At 48.4% G+C, this 20,489-nt stretch overlaps 1 protein-coding gene across 1 annotated transcript in view; it reads right to left on the bottom strand.

The window, feature by feature from the left end:
• LOC148512613 (protein-glutamine gamma-glutamyltransferase 5-like) overlaps positions 1-20,489 on the bottom strand; it is a 52,245-nt gene that overhangs the window by 14,943 nt on the left and 16,813 nt on the right. Inside the window, exons 6-7 of the mRNA XM_088481940.1 lie at positions 18,303-18,480; positions 3,653-3,791 (exon numbers count right to left, since the gene is read on the bottom strand). Coding sequence (XP_088338066.1) covers positions 3,653-3,791; positions 18,303-18,480 — 317 coding nt within the window. The remainder of the gene's footprint in view (positions 1-3,652; positions 3,792-18,302; positions 18,481-20,489) is intronic.

The following is a 20,489-nucleotide window of genomic DNA, read 5'->3' as shown; positions in this document are numbered from 1 at the left end:
ATCTCGCTCCACATTATCTCTCTCCATGCTTCGATAAATCTGGGCCTTAAGTTGCCTAGCAGTGGTCGGTTGCCATGGCAACCACTTCAAATTGCCTAGCAACGGTTGGTTGTCATAGAATCCAGTTCAAATTTCCTAGCAACGGTCGGTTGCCATAGCATCCAGTTCAAATAGCCTAGCAACGGTTGCCATGGCAACCAGCTTGAGTTACCTAACTACAGTCGGTTGCCATGGCAACCAGTTCAAATTGCCTAGCAATGGTAGGTTGCCATAGCAACCAATTGAAAGCGCTTAACAATGATCGGTTGCCATGACAACCAGCTTAATCTGCTTATTCATGTACTATTTTTACAGGAAACCGCGTGGCTCTTCAAAATGGAGATGGCTGCATGGATGCAAATTGTACTTCTGATGGGGGAGCCGGGCGCATCAGGACATTTCTTACAGAGTACAGGCCAGGCAAAACAAATGACAATATATTATGCCAAAATGCAAAAGAAGTTATTTAGATGAGTTTACAGATTGATAATTTAGGTGAGCATTCCCTGTTTTAGCAACCAGGCACAGAGCCTTTCCCTGACTGTATCACATACTTGGAGGGTTAGGGTCTGGGTCAGTGGCATATATCTAGGGATGGCAGAGCGGGGCATGTGCCCTGGGTGCTGTCGGACTCGGCGACGCTGCCAGGCGCCGTCCAGGGAAATGCACACTAGATGCAGTTGAGATCGCATTAGTGTCCATCTCTGAATCAGGCCCATAGTTGGGGGGAGAGGCTCCATTTGTCATGTTGCCCTGGGCTTCAAATACACTAGTTATGCCAATGGTCTGGGTTTGCAGTTTACACTTCCAATAGGGTGTCTGTACAAATAAGGACCCTGATTCAGATTCGGGCACATCTGCATCCACTTTTCTGTACAGCTGCAGTAGTCTACTTACTTCGTTAAGCTAATGCAAGAGAACACTCGCGTATAATATCAATGTGCATCTGAATGTGGAAGCCCATCATGCCCACTGTTTTTATGTCCACAGCCGGAACCATCATCATCATCTGAAACAGCCGTCCCATCTCCGTCTGCACACTGTGGGCCTGATTCAGACCCGTTCGATACACACGTAGCCTGCCGATGTTTGCAATCTGCGCATGCGTACAAGACGCAGTGCATGCGAACTAGTCCATGCGATCGGGAAGAGTTTGCACCCAGTATAAAGATGCTCCGCAAGCATGAGTGACAGGACGTGCTGTTTGTGGGTGGTTGTAATGGGAGTACAGAAAATGGTTGCTGAAAGCCATATTGTTGTGTGATTTTATAAATGTACAGTATAAGGCATTAGACAATGGTTAGACATTAGAAGATGGTAAAACATTGCATAAGGTGTTCTTGACAGAAAGAACCTAAGGACAGGACAAAGTTCTCTGTGGCCAAACATTACTAATCCTGATTCCATTAATCTAAGCAAACACCATAAATGTCTCTTTAGATGTCCAACATTCATAATTGATGCTACAGTGCCCCCTTGTGTCTATTCTTTCTTTCACTTACTGTATATTTCCAAACATGACCTTTATACTTGTTAAATGATTATGTAGGGAGTTTTTCACTTAAAGCTGTCATTTGTCAGCATGCAAGGAGCTTTAACCAGCCTACAGCATATAGCCTATGGCCGAGGCCTATGCTCGATGTACGAGATCCAGCTCCAAACTGTTGGAGAGAGGCTCCTGGGAATGAAACCATTTATGTTCTAAGTAGATGATCTGTCAAGCAAGTTAAGTGTTTATTATATTTTACTCTCTTTCTTTTACTTTGTAATAAATGTATTTTTAACTGATATTTATTGTATGGCTTGATTAACGTCTTTGAATCCCGCAAATCTTATCTCGTTGCACTGAAAACAATGGTCGATGGTAACAGGGGTGTGGCGGTGCGAACGCAGGCATGTCTGTGCACCTGAATGCCATTTCAGGGGCATGCATAATTAAGATGCATAGTCAGCGCACACGTCACATGGCTGAATTACACACAGCAGCACTTGCAGTGTTTGCGGTAGGGTATGGTCAGCCACAAGTGCTGTGTATGGGTCCGATGTTAACGATTGTTTAATACACTTCCTGGTGATGACGTATGTTACTAAGGGAAAGTGGGCATCTTGTGTCAGGCTGGTAGGCGTCTAAATACATACCGCGATCGCACGGCAAACATAGTGGGCATGTTAATGTCTTGCTACCGATCTTTGCATACTTTGGGTGCGATGTACTAAAGGAAAAATGCGGTAAAAACCCCGTTTTCTGTGTTTTTACCGCATTTCCATATGTACTAAGCCCCGGCCACCTTATTATCGGTGCGGAGGGTAACGCCAGAGAAACATGGCATTACCCTATAGAAGCCTATGGGTTTCTTACCGCACCCGATGCTTTGCCACCACCTCGCCTCCCCGCTGTTGCCCAGTAATGGCTGCCACTCACCTGACTCTCCATGGTCGTCGGCCGTGCTCCTCCTGGGTCCCCTGCCTACTCCTCCTCCTAATCTTCCGGGTTCAGGGAGGAGGAGGAGGAGCCCAGGACTTCCTGCACAGGTCACCAGCAGGAAGTTCCCGGGGCTCGGAGGGGGCAGGGTCCCATGGAGACCCCCTCACCCAGCATTGGCTGCTTCCCAAAAGGCAGCTCTTATCGCAAGAGCTGTCCTTTGCGATACTAATCGCATATGTTAGTACATATGCGATCAGCAAGGTTGTGGTGACTGGCGGAATGGTCACCGCAACCGTAGTACATCCCGTCCTTTGGCTGCTGACGGATGCGTCTGAACGCATTCTAGAGAACGGGTCTGAATCAGGCCCTGTGATCAAGCACGGAAGTTGGCATACACGCCTATGATACACCCATGACACTCCCACAGTTCCGTGTGTTCAGATGGTCACCGCCCAGACAATAAATGGACAGATCACTCCGTATGCACTAGCGAACTCTGTCTGTGTGTGTATATACCGGATCCAGCACATGCACAAAAGCGGATTTCTTTCTTCTGCGCATGCACAGTATGCTGAAATCCCGGAGATTTGTGCGCATCTGAGATTTGCGTGTGACTCAGAACGACTCAGAACTACCGTATGTGTAGTTTATATCGTACAATATACACCATTCTATACAGAATCATTAATATTTACAAACATACAGGTATCACAAGAATAACGCCAACATTGGTGTCACCTTACACTCATGACATACATAAGACATAAAGCGGTCTTCACCCAGCAATATTTTAGGGGAAAAAACGGGAAAGCTGTAATTAGTTATGGTCCAAAAACTGATCCTTTCTCTACAGTGTGCACCTTCTCATATGTACCACAGTCCTACAAAAGTGTCTACATGTAGGGACTTGGTAAAAGTGTAATGTGGGTATATGTTGCACTATAGAGCAATGCGATTTTATGGCAGATAGCAACCATTTGGCCCGTCTAGTCGGCCCATTTAGGGTTAGGAGGTAGGGATGGCAATATGCAGTATGTGCACGTTGATAAGAATCATGTACTGTACGCCCCTGTTTCTGTGTTTCTGGAAATAACACTAAATACATATTATTATTATTATTATTATTATTATTATTATTATTATCATTATTATTATTATTATTTGTTATGGAATCAGCCTGTGCCTTACCAGATGCTGTCACTGCTTTCTTCAGGAAGTTTCTTGCCAGTCGTATCATAATACTCATCAATAATCAGATTTCCATTTGTGTCATGAGCAGAGTCAAAGTTTGTTACAACCCGGGTTGGGATCCCTAAGCTTCTCATCACTGGGAAAAGAAGGAAATGTGAGTTACTTCACAATAGCCCGGGTCATTGCAGGAGCTAACATAAATTACATATATATATGTGTGTGTGTGTGTCTCTTTCCATACCTCTGGGGGAGTGGGCGGGGGGGGGGGACAATAGGTCATCTACTACATATTGGAACTGTTGACAATGATAACCTTGAAGGCAGGGTTGGCTCCAGGGGAGCTGCGCCGTGTGTAGAATGGGACTTATGCGCCCGTTACCTGCGCATATGACCGAAATTGGGGGCGTGGCCTATTCACCATAGACCACACCCCCTGAATGATTTTTTTGGAGAGGCGAGCCCAACACTACATCACTAGCTAGGCTGCCCCCAGCCCTCTTCTTGCATTCCTCCTCTCTGGGGTTGGCAGCGCCGTACATCTGTGGCGGTGGAGGTGCCCAACCTCCCAATCGCCCGCGGGAGACTTCATCCTGGGGATGGAACAGCGCGTCAGTGCCCGAAAAACGGGACTGTCCCACTGACATCGGGAATGATTGGGAGGGGTGCGCCCTCTATGGGTGGCATCCCTGTTCGACCGCATTGGTCGAATGTGCCTCGATCCAGCCCTGATTAAAGGTTTTACATATATATGTTTCCTAACTAGAAATTTACCTTACAGAAATAGAAAAAGATGTTTACATGTATTCAATTGTGCAGAGACTAAAGCAAAAAATTATATTACAGCCAGGGCCAGTTCTAGACATTGTGGAGCTCAGGGCGAAAGTTCCCAATTGCGCCCCCCCCCCCAAAAAAAATAAATAAATAAATAGAAATAACTTTTTTTAGATAACATAACATTATGCCAAACGCAGTAATGCCCTTTATAACACACTATGCCACACGCAGTAATACCCTTTATAACACACTATGCCACATGCAGTAATGCCCTTTATAACACACTATGCCACACGCAGTAATGCCCTTTATAACACACTATGCCACACGCAGTAATGCCCTTTATAACACACTATGCCACACGCAGTAATGCCCTTTGTAACACACTATGCCACACGCAGTAATGCCCTTTATAACATCTTATACCACACGCAGTAATGCCCTTTATAACACATTATGCCACACACAGTAATGCCCTTTATAACACATTATACCACACGCAGTAATGCCCTTTATAACACATTATGCGACACACAGTAATGCCCTTTATAACACATTATGCAACACGCAGTAATGCCCTTTATAACACATTATACCACACGCAGTAATGCCCTTTATAACACATTATGCGACACACAGTAATGCCCTCTATAACACATTATGCTATATGCAGTAATAACCTGTATAACACATTATGCCACATGCAGTAATGCCCTGTATAATACATTGTGCCACACACAGTAATTACCTTTATAATACATTATCCCCAATTCAAATTACACCACACAGTAGTCCCTTATGTTATGACACAAAGTGGTGCCCCTTTTACATAATGCCAAAATTAGTGTACCTTATACACAAGGCCCACAGTAGTAGTGCCCCTTACACAATGGCCCCAGTAGTGGTGCCCCCCATGCAGTGCCCCCATTAGTAGTACCCGCAGTGGTAATGCCCCAGTAGTAATGCCCCCTATAGTAGTTCCCCCAGTAGTAAAGCTCCACAGTAGTAATCCCCCAATTAGTAATGCCCCCTATAGTAGTGCCCACAGTAGTAATGCCCCCATTAATAATGCTCCCCAGTAGTAATGCCCCCATTAGTAGTGCCCACAGTAGTAATGCCCCCAGTAGTAATGTCCCTTATAGTAGTTCCCACAGTAGTAATTCCCCCCATTAGTAATGCTCCCCAGTAGTAATCCCCCCATTAGTAGTGCCCCCATTAGTAGAGCCCCCATTAGTAATGCTCCCCAGTAGTAAACCCCCCATAAGTAATGCCCCCCTATTGTAGTGCTCCCATTAGTAATGCTCCACAGTAGTAATGCCCCCATTAGTAATGCCCCCTATAGTAGTGCCCACTGTAGTAATGTCCCCAGTAGTAGTGCCCCCATTAGTAATGCCCCCAGAAATAATGCCCCCTGTAGTTGTGCCCACTAGTAGTAATGCCCCTATAGTCGTCCCCCAGTAGTAATGCCCCCCAGTAGTAATGCCCCTATAATCGTGCCCTCAGTGCTTCCAACTGAAAACCCCCCACAATACTTACCTTTAGCCCCACTCCGTCCGGTCCAACCGCGGCTCCTCGGATCTATGGGAGAAATGTCATGACATCATGACGTCCCTCCGATAGTACTCTCTCTGCCGGAAGCCGGAGCTCAGGAGTGAGCTCCGGCTTTCGGCTGCTGCTGCAGGGAGGGTGCCGGGTGCCTGCTGATAACAAATATCAGGGGGTGCCCGGCAAATGCAGCCTACCGGCTGGTGGGGGGTTTGGGACCGGTGTATTTTTTATTTTGTTTTCCTTCTAGGTTTTTTTTTTCTCAGTGGCGCCCTCTAGGTGTTGGCGCTCCGGACGACGGCCCTATTAGCCTGCACCTAGAACCGTCATAAAGTAAAATGCAGATATTTCTATATGGCTACAGGACTGTAATTATATTTCTGCTTATTTTTTGCTTGAAATAACTCCTCATCTGTCCATTGGGCTGAATTTAACAATTACATCCTGTAGACACAAATCAATGGTGTCTTGTTACTACGCACCTGTCACATTATAAATGACAAAAAATTGTCCAACAAAAAAATTATATAAAGTATTATTTGTCTATGTAAGTGAAGCAATAAATGCAAAAATTAATATATCAACATTATAATTGAGTCTAGTCCACATTCCTTGGTAAGGACACCAGCAGGATTCTTCTTGCTGACCATGTGAACCACATTAACAGTTACTTATTTTTAGGGGTGAGCGGGTTCGGATTTCTGAAATCCGAACCCCCCCGAGCCCCCCCGATCCGAGTCCGATCCGAGTCAGGCTCGACTTTTCCCGCCTGACTCGGATCTGAAATCGAGGAAAAACGTCATCATCCCGCCTTCCGAGTCTCGCGGGTTTTGGATCCTATATAAGGTACCCGCTTCGGCGCCATTTTCTCACTCGGCTGTGGACAGTGAAGAGGGAGGGTGGGAGTTAGGGCTGGCTGGGCTGTGTAGTGTAGTGTAGTGTAGTGTAGTGCTGCTGTTGTCCACTACTTCAAAGTCCATAGGGGCTGGCTGTGTTGTGCTGTGCTGCTGTTGTTAATAGGGGCTGTGTCCACTACTTCAAAGTCCAAAGGGGCTGGCTGGACAGTGTTGTGCAGTCAGTTCTCCATAGGGGCTGTGTTCACTCCAAAGTCCTGTGCAGTGTCCCAGTCCTAAAGGGGTGCTGTAGTGTTGTCCAGGGGGTGCTCTGTCCATCAGGAGTGCTCCCCCCAAGTGCTAAAAAAATAATATATTTTCTGTGTTTGTGAATTGTGTGCGCAGTAGCCGCACGTGCATCAACAAAGTAGTGCCAAGCGTGCGCCTGTGTCATAAGTAAAGGGCCGGCTGGCTTGACCGTTAAAGGGTGCTGTAACCCCCAAAGTACACTCCAGTCCAAACCAAAAAAAAAAATATTTTCTGTGTTTGTGAATTGTGTGCGCAGTAGCCGCACGTGCATCAACAAAGTAGTGCCAAGCGTGCGCCTGTGTCATAAGTAAAGGGCCGGCTGGCTTGACCGTTAAAGGGTGCTGTAACCCCAAAGTACACTCCAGTCCAAACCCCAAAAAAAATTATATTCTGTGTTTGTGAATTGTGTGCGCAGTAGCCGCACGTGCATCAACAAAGTAGTGCCAAGCGTGCGCCTGTGTCATAAGTAAAGGGCCGGCTGGCTTGACCGTTAAAGGGTGCTGTAACCCCCAAAGTACACTCCAGTCCAAACCAAAAAAAAATATATTTTCTGTGTTTGTGAATTGTGTGCGCAGTAGCCGCACGTGCATCAACAAAGGAGCAGCGCCAAGCGTGCGCCTGTGTCATAAGTAAAGGGCCGGCTGGCTTGACCGTTAAAGGGTGTTGTAACCCCCAAAGTACACTCCAGTCCAAACCAAAAAAATATATATTTTCTGTGTTTGTGAATTGTGTGCGCAGTAGCCGCACGTGCATCAACAAAGTAGTGCCAAGCATGCGCCTGTGTCATAAGTAAAGGGCCGGCTGGCTTGACCGTTAAAGGGTGCTGTAACCCCCAAAGTACACTCCAGTCCAAACCAAAAAAAAAAATATTTTCTGTGTTTGTGAATTGTGTGCGCAGTAGCCGCACGTGCATCAACAAAGTAGTGCCAAGCGTGCGCCTGTGTCATAAGTAAAGGGCCGGCTGGCTTGACCGTTAAAGGGTGCTGTAACCCCCAAAGTACACTCCAAACCAAACCCCCAAAAAATATATTTTCTGTGTTTGTGAATTGTGTGCGCAGTAGCCGCACGTGCATCAACAAAGTAGTGCCAAGCGTGCGCCTGTGTCATAAGTAAAGGGCCGGCTGGCTTGACCGTTAAAGGGTGCTGTAACCCCCAAAGTACACTCCAAACCAAAAAAAAATATATTTTCTGTGTTTGTGAATTGTGTGCGCAGTAGCCGCACGTGCATCAACAAAGGAGCAGCGCCAAGCGTGCGCCTGTGTCCCATAAGTAAAGAGCCGGCTGGCTCATTTCTTAAAGGCTGGTGTAACCCACAAAGTGCACTACTCTCCAGCAAAAATAAAAAAATATTTTCTGTGTTTAGCCGCACGTATATATCAAATCGATATAACATAAATGGAGGACCAAACTTTCTCCGATAAAAATAAAATAGAGAAAGATCAAGAACCACTTCCTCCTAGTGCTGAAGTTGCTGCCACTAGTCATGACATAGACGATAACATGCCATCAACGTCGTCTGCCAAGGCCGATGCCCAATGTCATAGTAGAGGGCACATACAATCCCAAATGACAAAGTTCAGGAAAATGACCTTGAAAAAAACATTTAAATCAGCTGAAGAGAAACGTAAACTTGCCAATATGCCATTTACGACACGGAGTGGCAAGGAACGGCTAAGGTCGATCCCTAGTATGTTCATGACTAGTGGTTCAGCTTCACATGACGATGGAAGCCCTCCTCCCACTAAAAAAATCAAAAGAGTTAAGCTGGCAAAAGCACAGCGAAGAACTGTGCTTTCTAAGAAGATATCACAAATCCCCAAGGAGAGTCCAAGTGTGGTGGTGGTTGCGATGCCTGACCTTCCCAGCACTGGATGGGAAGAGGTGGCTCTTTCCACCATTTGCACGCCCCCTGCAAGTGCTGAAAGGAGCACCCACAGTCCACTTGCTGATATGCAAATTGAAGATGTCACTGTTGAAGTACAACAGGATGAGGATACTGGTGTAGCTGGCGCTGAGGAGGAAGTTGGCGAGGAGGATTCTGATGGTGATGTGGTTTGTTTAAATCAGGCTCCGGGGGAGACAGTTGTTGTCCGTGGGATGAAAAAGCCCATCACAGTCATGCCTGGGCAGAAGACCAAACATTCCACCTCTTTGGTCTGGCAATATTTCTATCCAAATCCGGACAACAACTGTCTTGCCATGTGTACCATATGTAAAGGTGAAATAAGTAGGGGTAGGGACGTCAACCACCTAGGAACATCCTCCCTTATACGGCACCTGCAGCGCGTTCATAAAAAGTTACTGTCAAGTTCAGAAACTTTGGCTAAGACCGTAAGCAGACCAGGGAGACCTAAATCCCGTTGTCCTGTTGTATCCAAGCACCTGCAAACCACACCGTCAACTCCCTCCTCGTCAATTTCCTCCTTAGTCAGGATCGGAAGTAGTCCTGCAGGCCATGTCACTGGCATGGCTGACTCTCCTATCCGGGATTCCTCCGGAGGATCCTGTATTGCTACGCCTCCTGCTGCCGCTGCTGCTGTTGCAGCTGGGAGTCGTTCATCATCCCAGAGAGGAAGTAGGAACACCACTACTTTTACTAAACAATTGACCCTCCAACAGTCCTTAGCGAGGAGGATGAAGTACGACAGCAGTCATCCTGAAGCAAAACGTATAACTGAGGCCTTGACTGCTATGTTGGTGTTAGACGTGCGTCCGGTATCCGCCATTAGTGCAGTGGGATTTAGACAATTGATGGAGGTAGTGTGTCCCCGGTTCCAAATCCCGTCTAGATTCCACTTCACTAGGCAGGCGATACCGAGACTGTACAGAAACGTCAGAAAAAGTGTCCTCAGTGTCCTGAAAAATGCCGTTGTACACAATGTCCACTTAACCACGGACATGTGGACAAGTGGAACAGGGCAGACTAAGGACTATATGACTGTGACAGCCCACTGGATAGATGTATCACCTTATGCAGCAACAGCAGCAGCGTCACCAGTAGCAGCATCTCAGAAACGCCAGCTCGTTACAAGGCAGGCTACGCTGTGTATCACCGGTTTCAGTAAGAGGCACACCGCCGACAACCTCTTAGAGAAACTGAGGGAAATCATCGCCCAGTGGCTTACCCCACTTAGACTCTCCTGGGGATTTGTGATATCTGACAACGCCACCAATATTGTGCGGGCATTACATCTGGGCAAATTCCAGCACGTCCCATGTTTTGCTCACACAATAAACTTGGTGGTGCAGAATTTTCTGAAAAGCGACAGGGGCGTGCAGGAGACGCTTTGGGTGGCCCGAAAAATTTCTGGCCACTTTCGCCATTCAGCGACTGCGTGCCGAAGACTGGAGCGCCAGCAAACACTCTTGAACCTGCCCCGCCATCACCTGAAGCAAGAGGTTGTGACGCGGTGGAACTCAACCCTCTATATGCTTAAGAGGATGGAGGAGCAGCAAAAGGCCATACAAGCCTATACATCCACCTATGACATAGGCAAAGGAGGGGGTATGCACCTGACTCAAGCGCAGTGGAGAATGATTTCCGTGTTGTGCAAGGTTCTCCAGCCCTTCGAACTTGCCACACGTGAAGTCAGTTCAGACACTGCCAGCTTGAGTCAGGTCATTCCCCTCATCAGGCTTTTGCAGAAGCAGCTGGAGAAAGTGAAGGAGGAGCTAAGACGGAGCGATTCCGCTCGGCATGTGGGACTTGTGAATGAAGCCCTTCATTCGCTTTGCCAGGATTCCAGGGTGGTCAATCTGTTGAAATCAGACCACTACATTTTGGCCACCGTGCTCGATCCTAGGTTTAAAGCCTATGTGGTGTCTCTCTTTCCGGCCGACACAAGCCTGCAGAGGTGCAAAGACACACTGTCAGCTGAAGCGGAACGTGACACGTCAACAGCTCCTTCTTCATTTTCTCCCGCAACTGGGGCTGCCAGGAAAAAACTTAGGTATCCTAAGCAACCCGCTGGCGGTGATGCAGGGCAGGCAGGACCAAGTTTGGACATCTGGTCCGGACTGAAGGACCTGGCAACAATTTCTGACATGTCTACTGTCACTGCATATGATACTGTCACCATTGACAGAATGGTGGAGGATTACATCGGTGACAGCATCCAAGTAGGCATGTCAGACAGTCCATACCTGTACTGGCAGGAAAAAGAGGCAATTTGGAGGCCCCTGTACAAACTGGCTCTATTTTACCTGAGTTGCCCCCCCTCCAGTGTGTACTCCGAAAGAGTGTTTAGTGCAGCCGGGAACCTTGTAAGCGAAAGGCGTAGGAGGTTGCTTCCACAGAATGTGGAGAAGATGATGTTCATCAAAATTAATTATCAGCTCTTCCAGGGAGACCAGCCTCCAGAACGTACAGAGGGACCTGTGGTGGTGGATTCCAGTGGGGACGAGTTAATACTCTGTGAGGATGAGGATGTACACACTGAAGAGGGTGAGGAATCGGTGGATGAGGAGGATGAGGATGACATCTTGCCTCCATAGAGCCAGTTTGTGCTGGGACAGATTAATTGCCAGCTTGTTTTGTGGGGGCCCAAATGAACCAATCATTTCAGCCACAGTTGTGTGGCAGACCCTGGCGCTGAAATGATTGGTTTGTTAAAGTGTGCATGTCCTGTTTATACAACATAAGGGTGGGTGGGAGGGCCCAAGGACAATTCCATCTTGCACCTCTTTTTTTTCTTTGCATTATGTACAGTTTGGGGCCTAGTTTTTCAAACTGCCATCCTGTCTGCCACTGCAGTATCACACCTAGATGGGTCACGTGTTTGTGCCGCCCACTCGTGTCGCTTAGCATAGTCATCCAGCTACCTCGGTGCAACCTTTTGGACATAAAAACACTATTGTGAGGTGTGAGGTGTTCAGAATAGACTGGAAATGAGTGGAAATTAAGGTTATTGAGGTTAATAATAGCATAGGAGCAGAAAAACCTACAAATTCTGTGATTTTAGCTGTTTTTATGCCTTTTTTTCAAAAAAATACAGATCCAAAACACAAAACCCAGAACCCAAAACACGGAAGGGTGGTTTTGGCAAAACCAATCCAGATCCAAAACACGAAGAAAGATCCAGATCCAAAACCAAAACACAAAACACGAAAAGTGGCTGGTGCACACCACTACTTATTTTACAAACTCACAACTGTTGTCATTAAGTGACTTCATCTCCTTATCTGTTGCTAATTTCCATTCAAACCAGTCATTTCTTGAGGATCACTAAGCGCAATATTTGCAAATACCTTATAGTATCTCCTTGGTGGTTTTCCACAATTTGATATCACAGAAGTTTTTCTCTGTCATTGGATATCCACGCTGGTAGCCTCTGGTTCAGATATGTCTCCAGCTGCTGGCATATACAGTGACACATACTTGTTGTGCATTTCCAACTCCAGCTTTTCTTTAAGTGGTGCTGTTTCTTGTAATATAACATCTCTTGACTTGACAAGTTTTTTAGTGTTTGGATTCCAGAGTCTATATCCTTTAATCTCATAGCAATAACCAAGCATGATACACTTCATGGACTTTGAATCCGATTTGCGTCTTTATTTTTTGGGTGTGTAGACCTTAAGGCAGTGGCGGGCTGGGCCGGGGGGGCAGGGTGCCATGTGCCCCCCGGGCCGCAGCGCCATGCGGGCCGCGGGCAGTCTGTGTCTCTGTGACACAGACTGCACCGCGCGTGTAGCGCTGACCGGACGGAGTTCGGTCAGCGCTACACAGTGACTGACAAACACACAGCCACCGGCTCCAGCAGCTGTGTGTTTGTTTTGAGTGGCAGCCAATGAGAGTCTGTTAGACTCTCACTGACTGCCGCTACTCCCACTGCAGGAGCCGCTCCATCTTCCGGCTCCTGCAGTGGGTAAAGGGAGAGACGTCATGACGTCATATGACGTCTCTCCCATAATGCGGGAGCCGGGAGGACAGATGGAGGAACGGATAGCGGGAGCGGGGATTCAGGTAAGTGGGTTTTATTTAATTTATTTATTACGTGTGTGTGTGTGTACTGTGGGAGGGGGGGCACTACTACTGGGGGCTCTACAAGGGGGATTACTACTGGGTGCACAACAAGGGGGGGATTACTACTGGGCGCACAACAAGGGGGGGATTACTACTGGGGGCATTACAAAGGGGGGGACTACTACTGGGGGCACTACAAGGGGGAGAGAGCACTACTGGGGGCACTACAAGGGGGGAGAGCACTACTGGGGGCACTACAAGGGGGGACTACTACTGGGGGCACTACAAGGAAGGGGGGGGACTACTATACTACTGGGCGCACTACAAGGGGGGGATCTACTACTGGGGGCACTGCATAGGGGGTACCACTACTGGGGGTACTATATAAGGGGCTTACTACTGGGGGCACAAGGGGCACTGCACAGGGGGGACCACTACTGGGGGCACTATATAAGAAGCTTACTACTGGGGGCACAAGGGGCACTGCACAGGGGGGAGCACTATTGGGGGCACTGTATAAGGGGCACTGCATACGAGGATCACTACTGGTGGCCCGTATAAGGGGGTCCTCTCCTGGGGCACAGAGGGCACTGCATATGGGCACCACTACAGGGGGCTGCCCCATACCTTTATTTTTACTTTACATTAACTCCATATGGACCCGCCTCCTCCCTGGAACACTTGAGGGGGGGGCGCCTAAGCACGCACGTGCTCCAGGCACCCTGGCTACACGTTACTCCTCTGCCAGGGCCACCTGCATACATTTGCCCCCAGGCTAAAAGTTGCCAGCCAGCGCCTGCCTTAGGGGTTGAGGGTCTGAAGGGGTATAAACTGAGTTGGCGCTGTAATCTTCTATATTTTTTTATATATATATATATATATATATATATATATACAGTTTCTTGGCCTCACAAGCCGGCCAGCCTGAGTAAGCTGAGGCTCACACAGCTGGCTGGTGGCCTGGCGCCGTCCACCATCGTGATGGATGGTCGCGATGGTGATCCCATCTGTGCAGCTCTATCTTCTGCTCAGACCTCAGTTGCATAAACTGCATGTGTGTATTCCAATGAGCACACAATTCTGCTCCACCATTTTGCGAGTGACAGCAATCTCACTCTGTGAGAGTGCTGAATCTGCAGTTAGCCACAGAGTGTGATAGCATACCATATCTGTATTGCGCAAGGAACACGTCCATTAAGGCGTCAGCCTTAATGATCGGAATTTCATTGCTTTTATTTAGTCTGAGTTGCACAAATTCAGTAGGTTTTGTGAAATTTCAGATCATACAGTATCTAAGAAGCCTTAATGGGGCATGTGAAACCGTAAGGTTTTTTGTCTATGGAATTTCATTGTTTTTTTATAATTTATTAACCATCAGGGTTTTGAGGAGCAAACCGGGCCACCTGCAGGGGGAAGGACAACAAATAGGTACACTAGCACAGGTGGAGGAGCGGACAGCACATAGGAGGTTTTTTGGGGGTGCAAAGGGAGAAACGGCTGCAGAGGCAGGCTACAGGTGTGTGTGGCAGTGGCAGCAGTGGGGGTGTGGAGCAGTGGCAGCAACAGGGCCGTGCACAGAAGAATCAGCGGGCGACAGAGGGATTCACGGGCGCTGGGCATGCATCTGAGAAAATTAAATCAATAAGACACAGATGCATGGACGTATCAGTGAGTTCCATCCATGTAATATATAAAAAAAAATGGCGTGCCCCCACAGCACAACCAGCATCGGGCTTTGGAGTCCCAGTGCTGGTTGTGCTAAATACAGTGGACAAATGAAGTAGGGGTATTAAGCACAACCAGCACCAGGCTAATCAGAGCCAGTCCTTGTTGCCAAAATACAGGGGACAAATGACGTAGGGGTCCCCTCGAAATGAAACGTAATTCTCCCATAGAGAACTCCCGAGGGGGGATGGTGTTTAAGGGGCTACACCTCAAAAGCTATTGGAGGTACCAAGCTGAAATTTGGCATGGACTGGTAGAAATGTTGCTTGGTGCTGCATGCCAAATTTCAGGACAAAAACTTAAACAATTAGGATTTGGGAGTAATCTAAAGTTCCAACACTTTTCTCTGACACTCTCAATTAGGACCATTTTTCTGCTGTTCTCTACGGGGGATTTTTGGGAAGGCTTTAGTCAGGGTACAGAGCGAACTTAAACTTGGGGTTTGTTTTATTAGGTACCTATTCCACTGTAGGTGCTTTTGGGGTTCAGGTAAATTAGAAAGTTACAGTTTTAAACTATTACCTCAGAAATGCGCCATTATACAGATAGGAAGCTTTAACTTCTTGTGCAGCCTCAGTTGGTCCCTTTAGCAGGTGTACTCACTGTGGCTTCACTTGAGTGCACAAAGATAGCTGGCCAGTGCGGGTGGTAGCGGTGGTGGAACTCGGTGGAGGAAGCAGGCGCTATCTGCAGCCGTGATCCGAAGGGGGGGTGTAGCGGCGTTGGCGGCATGACCGGTGCAGGCTCTGATCAGGGATATCCATGATGCCTGCATCTGTGTGTGATAAAATTAACACAGATGCATGGACGGATCAGTGAGATCCGTCTGTGCTGCTGTTTAAAAAAATGAAAGTTAATATTTAGAAAAAAGCAGCGTGCCCCTCCGCCCCAAAGGAACAACCAGCACTGGGCTCTGCAGACCCAGTACTGGTTGTACTAAATACAGGGGACAAATGAGATAGGGGTCCCCCGTAATAAGCACAACCAGCACGGGGCTATTCAGAACCAGTCCTGGTTGCCAAAATACAAGTGACAAATGACATAGGGGTCCCCCATATTCAGCACAACCAGCACTGGGCTCTGAGCCGGTCCTGGTTCTGGAAATACAGGGGAAAAAATGCAAAGGGTTCCTCTGAATCATCCAGTATCAGCACCGGACTTTTTCTAGTTGGGGGCTAATGCCATAGCCAGGGGAGCCCTTTCACCAGGCCCCCCGGCCGAAGCATCAACCCTGACCGCTAGTCAGGCCGGGGATCCCTGGGGAGCTGGGCACCACCCCAATAAAGGGGTCCCCCTCTCCAGGGCACCCCAGGCCCAGGCTTATAATTATTTTTGAAAAGGAAAGTGGCTGAAGGGCCAGCTGCCTGGCAGGTTGATTGCACCATGAAGATTTAACATCACCGCACTAGCGCAAAAGTACAATGGAGCTGATTGGGCATGAACTGGCATGTCCTCCTCACTCCAGGGGTAGCTGGATTGCCCCATTTGACACATTAGGTGTGCCCAGTGGTGGAACTCCCGGAGACAATGGATTCATTTGCCGCCGGGCGTCAGCCATGAAGGGGGCACCTGGCTCCATTGTCCCCGGGAGCTGCATGGAGAAGGAGCGCCGCTGTTCGGCGCTCCACCTCCATTGGCGTAACTACGGAGGGTGCGGTCGCACCCCTGCACCCTCCATTTGCCGGGTGCCCGCTGAGTGTGTTACCAGCGGGCGCCAGGCTCCTATCCTCCTGGCGGTAGCCGGAGGATGGAGCTCCCTCCGTCTTCCGGGTCCTGCAGTGTACTATGGGAGTGACGTCATAATGTCACTCCCATAGTGCCGAGGAGCAGACGCTGGGGACGGAGCTCAGGAGTGAGCTCCGTCTTCCGGGTCCCGCAGTGCACTATGGGAGTGACGTAATGACATCACTCCCATAGTGCCGAGGAGCAGACACCAGGGATGGACGGCAGCAGCACTGGAGCGGGGATAAAGATAAGTGTAAGGGGCAACTACAGGGGCTCACTACTGGGGGCAACTACAGGGGCCTACTACTGGGGGCGACTACAGGGGCCTACTACTGGGGGCAACTACAGGGGCCTACTACTGGGGGCAACTACAGGGGCCTACTACAGGGGGCAACTACAGGCGCTCGCTACTGGGGGCAACTACAGGGGCCTGCTACTGGGGGCAACTACAGGGGCCTACTACTGGGGGCAACTACAGGGGCTCACTACTGGGGGCAACTACAGGGGTCTCACTACTGGGGGCAACTACAAGGGGCCTCACTTCTAGGGGCTCACTACTGGGGGCTCACTACTGGGGGCAACTACAAGGGGCCTCACTACTGGGGGCAACTACAAGGGGCCTCACTACTGGAGGCAACTACAAGGGGCTCACTACTGGATGTACTGCATAGGGGGACCATTACTGGGGAGCACTACATAGGCGGACCACTACTGGGGGCATTATATAAAAGGAACTGCTGAGTGTGTTACCAGCGGGCGCCAGGCTCCTATCCTCCTGGCGGTAGCCGGAGGACGGAGCTCCCTCCGTCTTCCGGGTCCCGCAGTGTACTATGGGAGTGACGTCATAATGTCACTCCCATAGTGCCGAGGAGCAGACGCCGGGGACGGAGCTCAGGAGTGAGCTCCGTCTTCCGGGTCCCGCAGTGCACTATGGGAGTGACGTAATGACATCACTCCCATAGTGCCGAGGAGCAGACACCAGGGATGGACGGCAGCAGCACTGGAGCGGGAATAACGATAAGTGTAAGGGGCAACTACAGGGGCTCACTACTGGGGGCAACTACAGGGGCCTACTACTGGGGGCGACTACAGGGGCCTACTACTGGGGGCAACTACAGGGGCCTACTACTGGGGGCAACTACAGGGGCCTACTACTGGGGGCAACTACAGGCGCTCGCTACTGGGGGCAACTACAGGGGCCTGCTACTGGGGGCAACTACAGGGGCCTACTACTGGGGGCAACTACAGGGGCTCACTACTGGGGGCAACTACAGGGGCCTCACTACTGGGGGCAACTACAAGGGGCCTCACTACTAGGGGCTCACTACTGGGGGCTCACTACTGGGGGCAACTACAAGGGGCCTCACTACTGGGGGCAACTACAAGGGGCCTCACTACTGGAGGCAACTACAAGGGGCTCACTACTGGATGTACTGCATAGGGGGACCATTACTGGGGAGCACTACATAGGCGGACCACTACTGGGGGCATTATATAAAAGGAACTGCATAAGGGGGGCGGCAGCTGGGGCTGGCATAGGTGCTGGGGGGTGGTACATTTTAGTTTGGGGGGGGGCACCAACATTTATCTTGCCTCCGGGCACCTGGGATGAAGTTACGCCACTGGGTGTGCCTCAGCATAAAACTACTGCAGTTGAAAACTAGATCCAGTAATGTTGTATATTACACTGTGTTGCATGCTCAAAACAGAACTTTTCATAAACTGAAACACAAAAATAATACTTTAAGCAACATCATAATGTATTGCCCATTACCTGTGCACATCACAGCAGCAAAGACCCAACACTGGCCATATTTGACAGGATGACAGTCACTCTTGTACCATTGTCTTAAAATGGCAGTACTTCCATTCCACATAGAAGGACTGACTCCATTTTTATAATCTTCACTCCAGTTGCCTTGTAGGACTCCATTGTCATCATTAGAGTTGATCTACAAAATGGAAAAATCACATTTTATTGGGAAATGTGGTTGTTTGATCACAACAAAGGATAATTTTAGCAAACCAAATGACTCCAACATAAAAAAATGACAGCAATATGTTATAATTATTGCTGCTCGGCACATTTTATTCAGACTGCATTGAATAGCTATAGAAGGGACTGACAGCCTCCATATTGCTGCTGCTGCAGAAAAGCATCTGGTTCTCAGTACCAGCAACAGCAATTACCGTGTTTCCCCGATAATAAGACACTGTATTATTATTTTTTTTTGGTTAAAAAAACACCATAGGGATTATTTTCGGAGTAGGGCTTATTTTAATTAACATTGACACAGTAATTTCAGTAAACAGGTAAGATGGGGATAAAAGCAGTCCTGCTTTTATCCCCATCATGCCCTCAGTCCTCCTTTTATCCCCATCATGCCCTCAGTCCTGCTTTTATCCCTATCATGCCCTCAGCCCTGTTTTTATCTCCATCATGCCCTCAGTCCTGTTTTTATCCCCATCATACCCTGAGTCCTGCTTTTATCCCCATCATGCCATCAGTCCTGCTTTTATCCCCATCATGCCCTCAGTCCTGCTTTTATCCCCATCATGCCCTCAGTCCTGCTTTTATCCCCATCATGCCATCAGTCCTGTTTTTATCCCCATCATACCCTCAGTCCTGCTTTTATCCCCATCATGTCATCAGTCCTGCTTTTATCCCCATCATACCCTCAGTCCTGCTTTTATCCCCATCATGCCCTCAGTCCTGCTTTTATCCCCATCACGCCCTCAGTCCTGCTTTTATCCCCATCATGCCCTCAGTCCTGCTTTTATCCCCATCATGCTCTCAGTCCTGTTTTTATCCCCATCATGCCCTCAGTCCTGCTTTACTATTCTTTACTTACAGTACCTTTATTTGTTTCCTCTTTTTCTCTACTCTCCTCCGTGGCGCTGCTGTAAATGACGCTGCCACGCACGCCAGCTGCCGCACGCTCACTGTGAGACAGTGAGACGCTACAGCTGTGTTTGGATGCCACTGTTAAATCTTTAACATTGACATCCATTTCATACGGGAGCGGAGCTGGGGGCATTTTAGTGTAGCGCAGGGACCGGACAAAATGGGAATTTTGTTAGGGCTTATTTTTGGGGGAGGGCTTATTTTGGACCATTTTTCAAAAGTAAGGGTAGGGCTTATTTTCGGGGAAACATGGTATGTTTCCAAAAAATCTGGAGACTTTCCCAGTTTCCTTCATAACTTTTGTCGCTATTCTTAAGGGGTCCATACTGTACATCTAAGGCCAAATTTCATCGTCTTTAGATGCTCAAATACCATTAGGTGCATCTTTAGATGAAACCATCAGCAGCACCATCGAAGCTTGTACAAGTCTCCCTAAGAGTATGGCCACCAATGTCAGTGATTGTGCATCTGAATTTGCAACCAATACAACTACAGACCTGCGACATTACCATAACATGGACCATCTCCGTGTTTCTGCTTAGCTACTTCCCTGTCACCGACCGGGAACGCCCAATACATTTTCAAGACATTTCTGAGATCCTGCGTCTGAATCGCAACTGTGACTCTGTGCCCATGGCCTCTGGACAAATGCATAGTGTGATTAGACGCATGAGCATTAGAAAGAAATTACTCAACTGCGTTCAACATTGCGTCCAACTCAGAATGAGGTTCTCACAAGTTTATGATGGTGCGATTGATAATTGCGTCTTAATATGCACCAAGTGACGTTTGAGTGTCTGGAGACACTCAAAGTGGTCATCTCAGTCCTTACACATGCAGATGCACTGATGTACCCCAGGGAAGAACTTGTAGTGGTATTTGCATAAAGCCGTATAAGTAGTACCTGCAAAAGGTACACACACGGGCACTGCAGCATCTGACTAAGAATCAGAATGTAAATGTGTGTGAATTTAGTGTGGATCTGGCTGTTTCAATATATGTAATATGGATCCTTCTTTTAGATCTGGCTTTTCATATATATTTAGTGGATCCAGC

The sequence above is a fragment of the Taudactylus pleione genome, unplaced genomic scaffold, assembly GCF_031769625.1.
Source record: "Taudactylus pleione unplaced genomic scaffold, aTauple2 ptg000279l, whole genome shotgun sequence".
Lineage (NCBI taxonomy): Eukaryota > Metazoa > Chordata > Amphibia > Anura > Myobatrachidae > Taudactylus > Taudactylus pleione.
The sequence above is the reverse complement of the archived record's forward strand: the minus strand, read 5'-3'. Positions and strand labels throughout refer to the sequence as shown.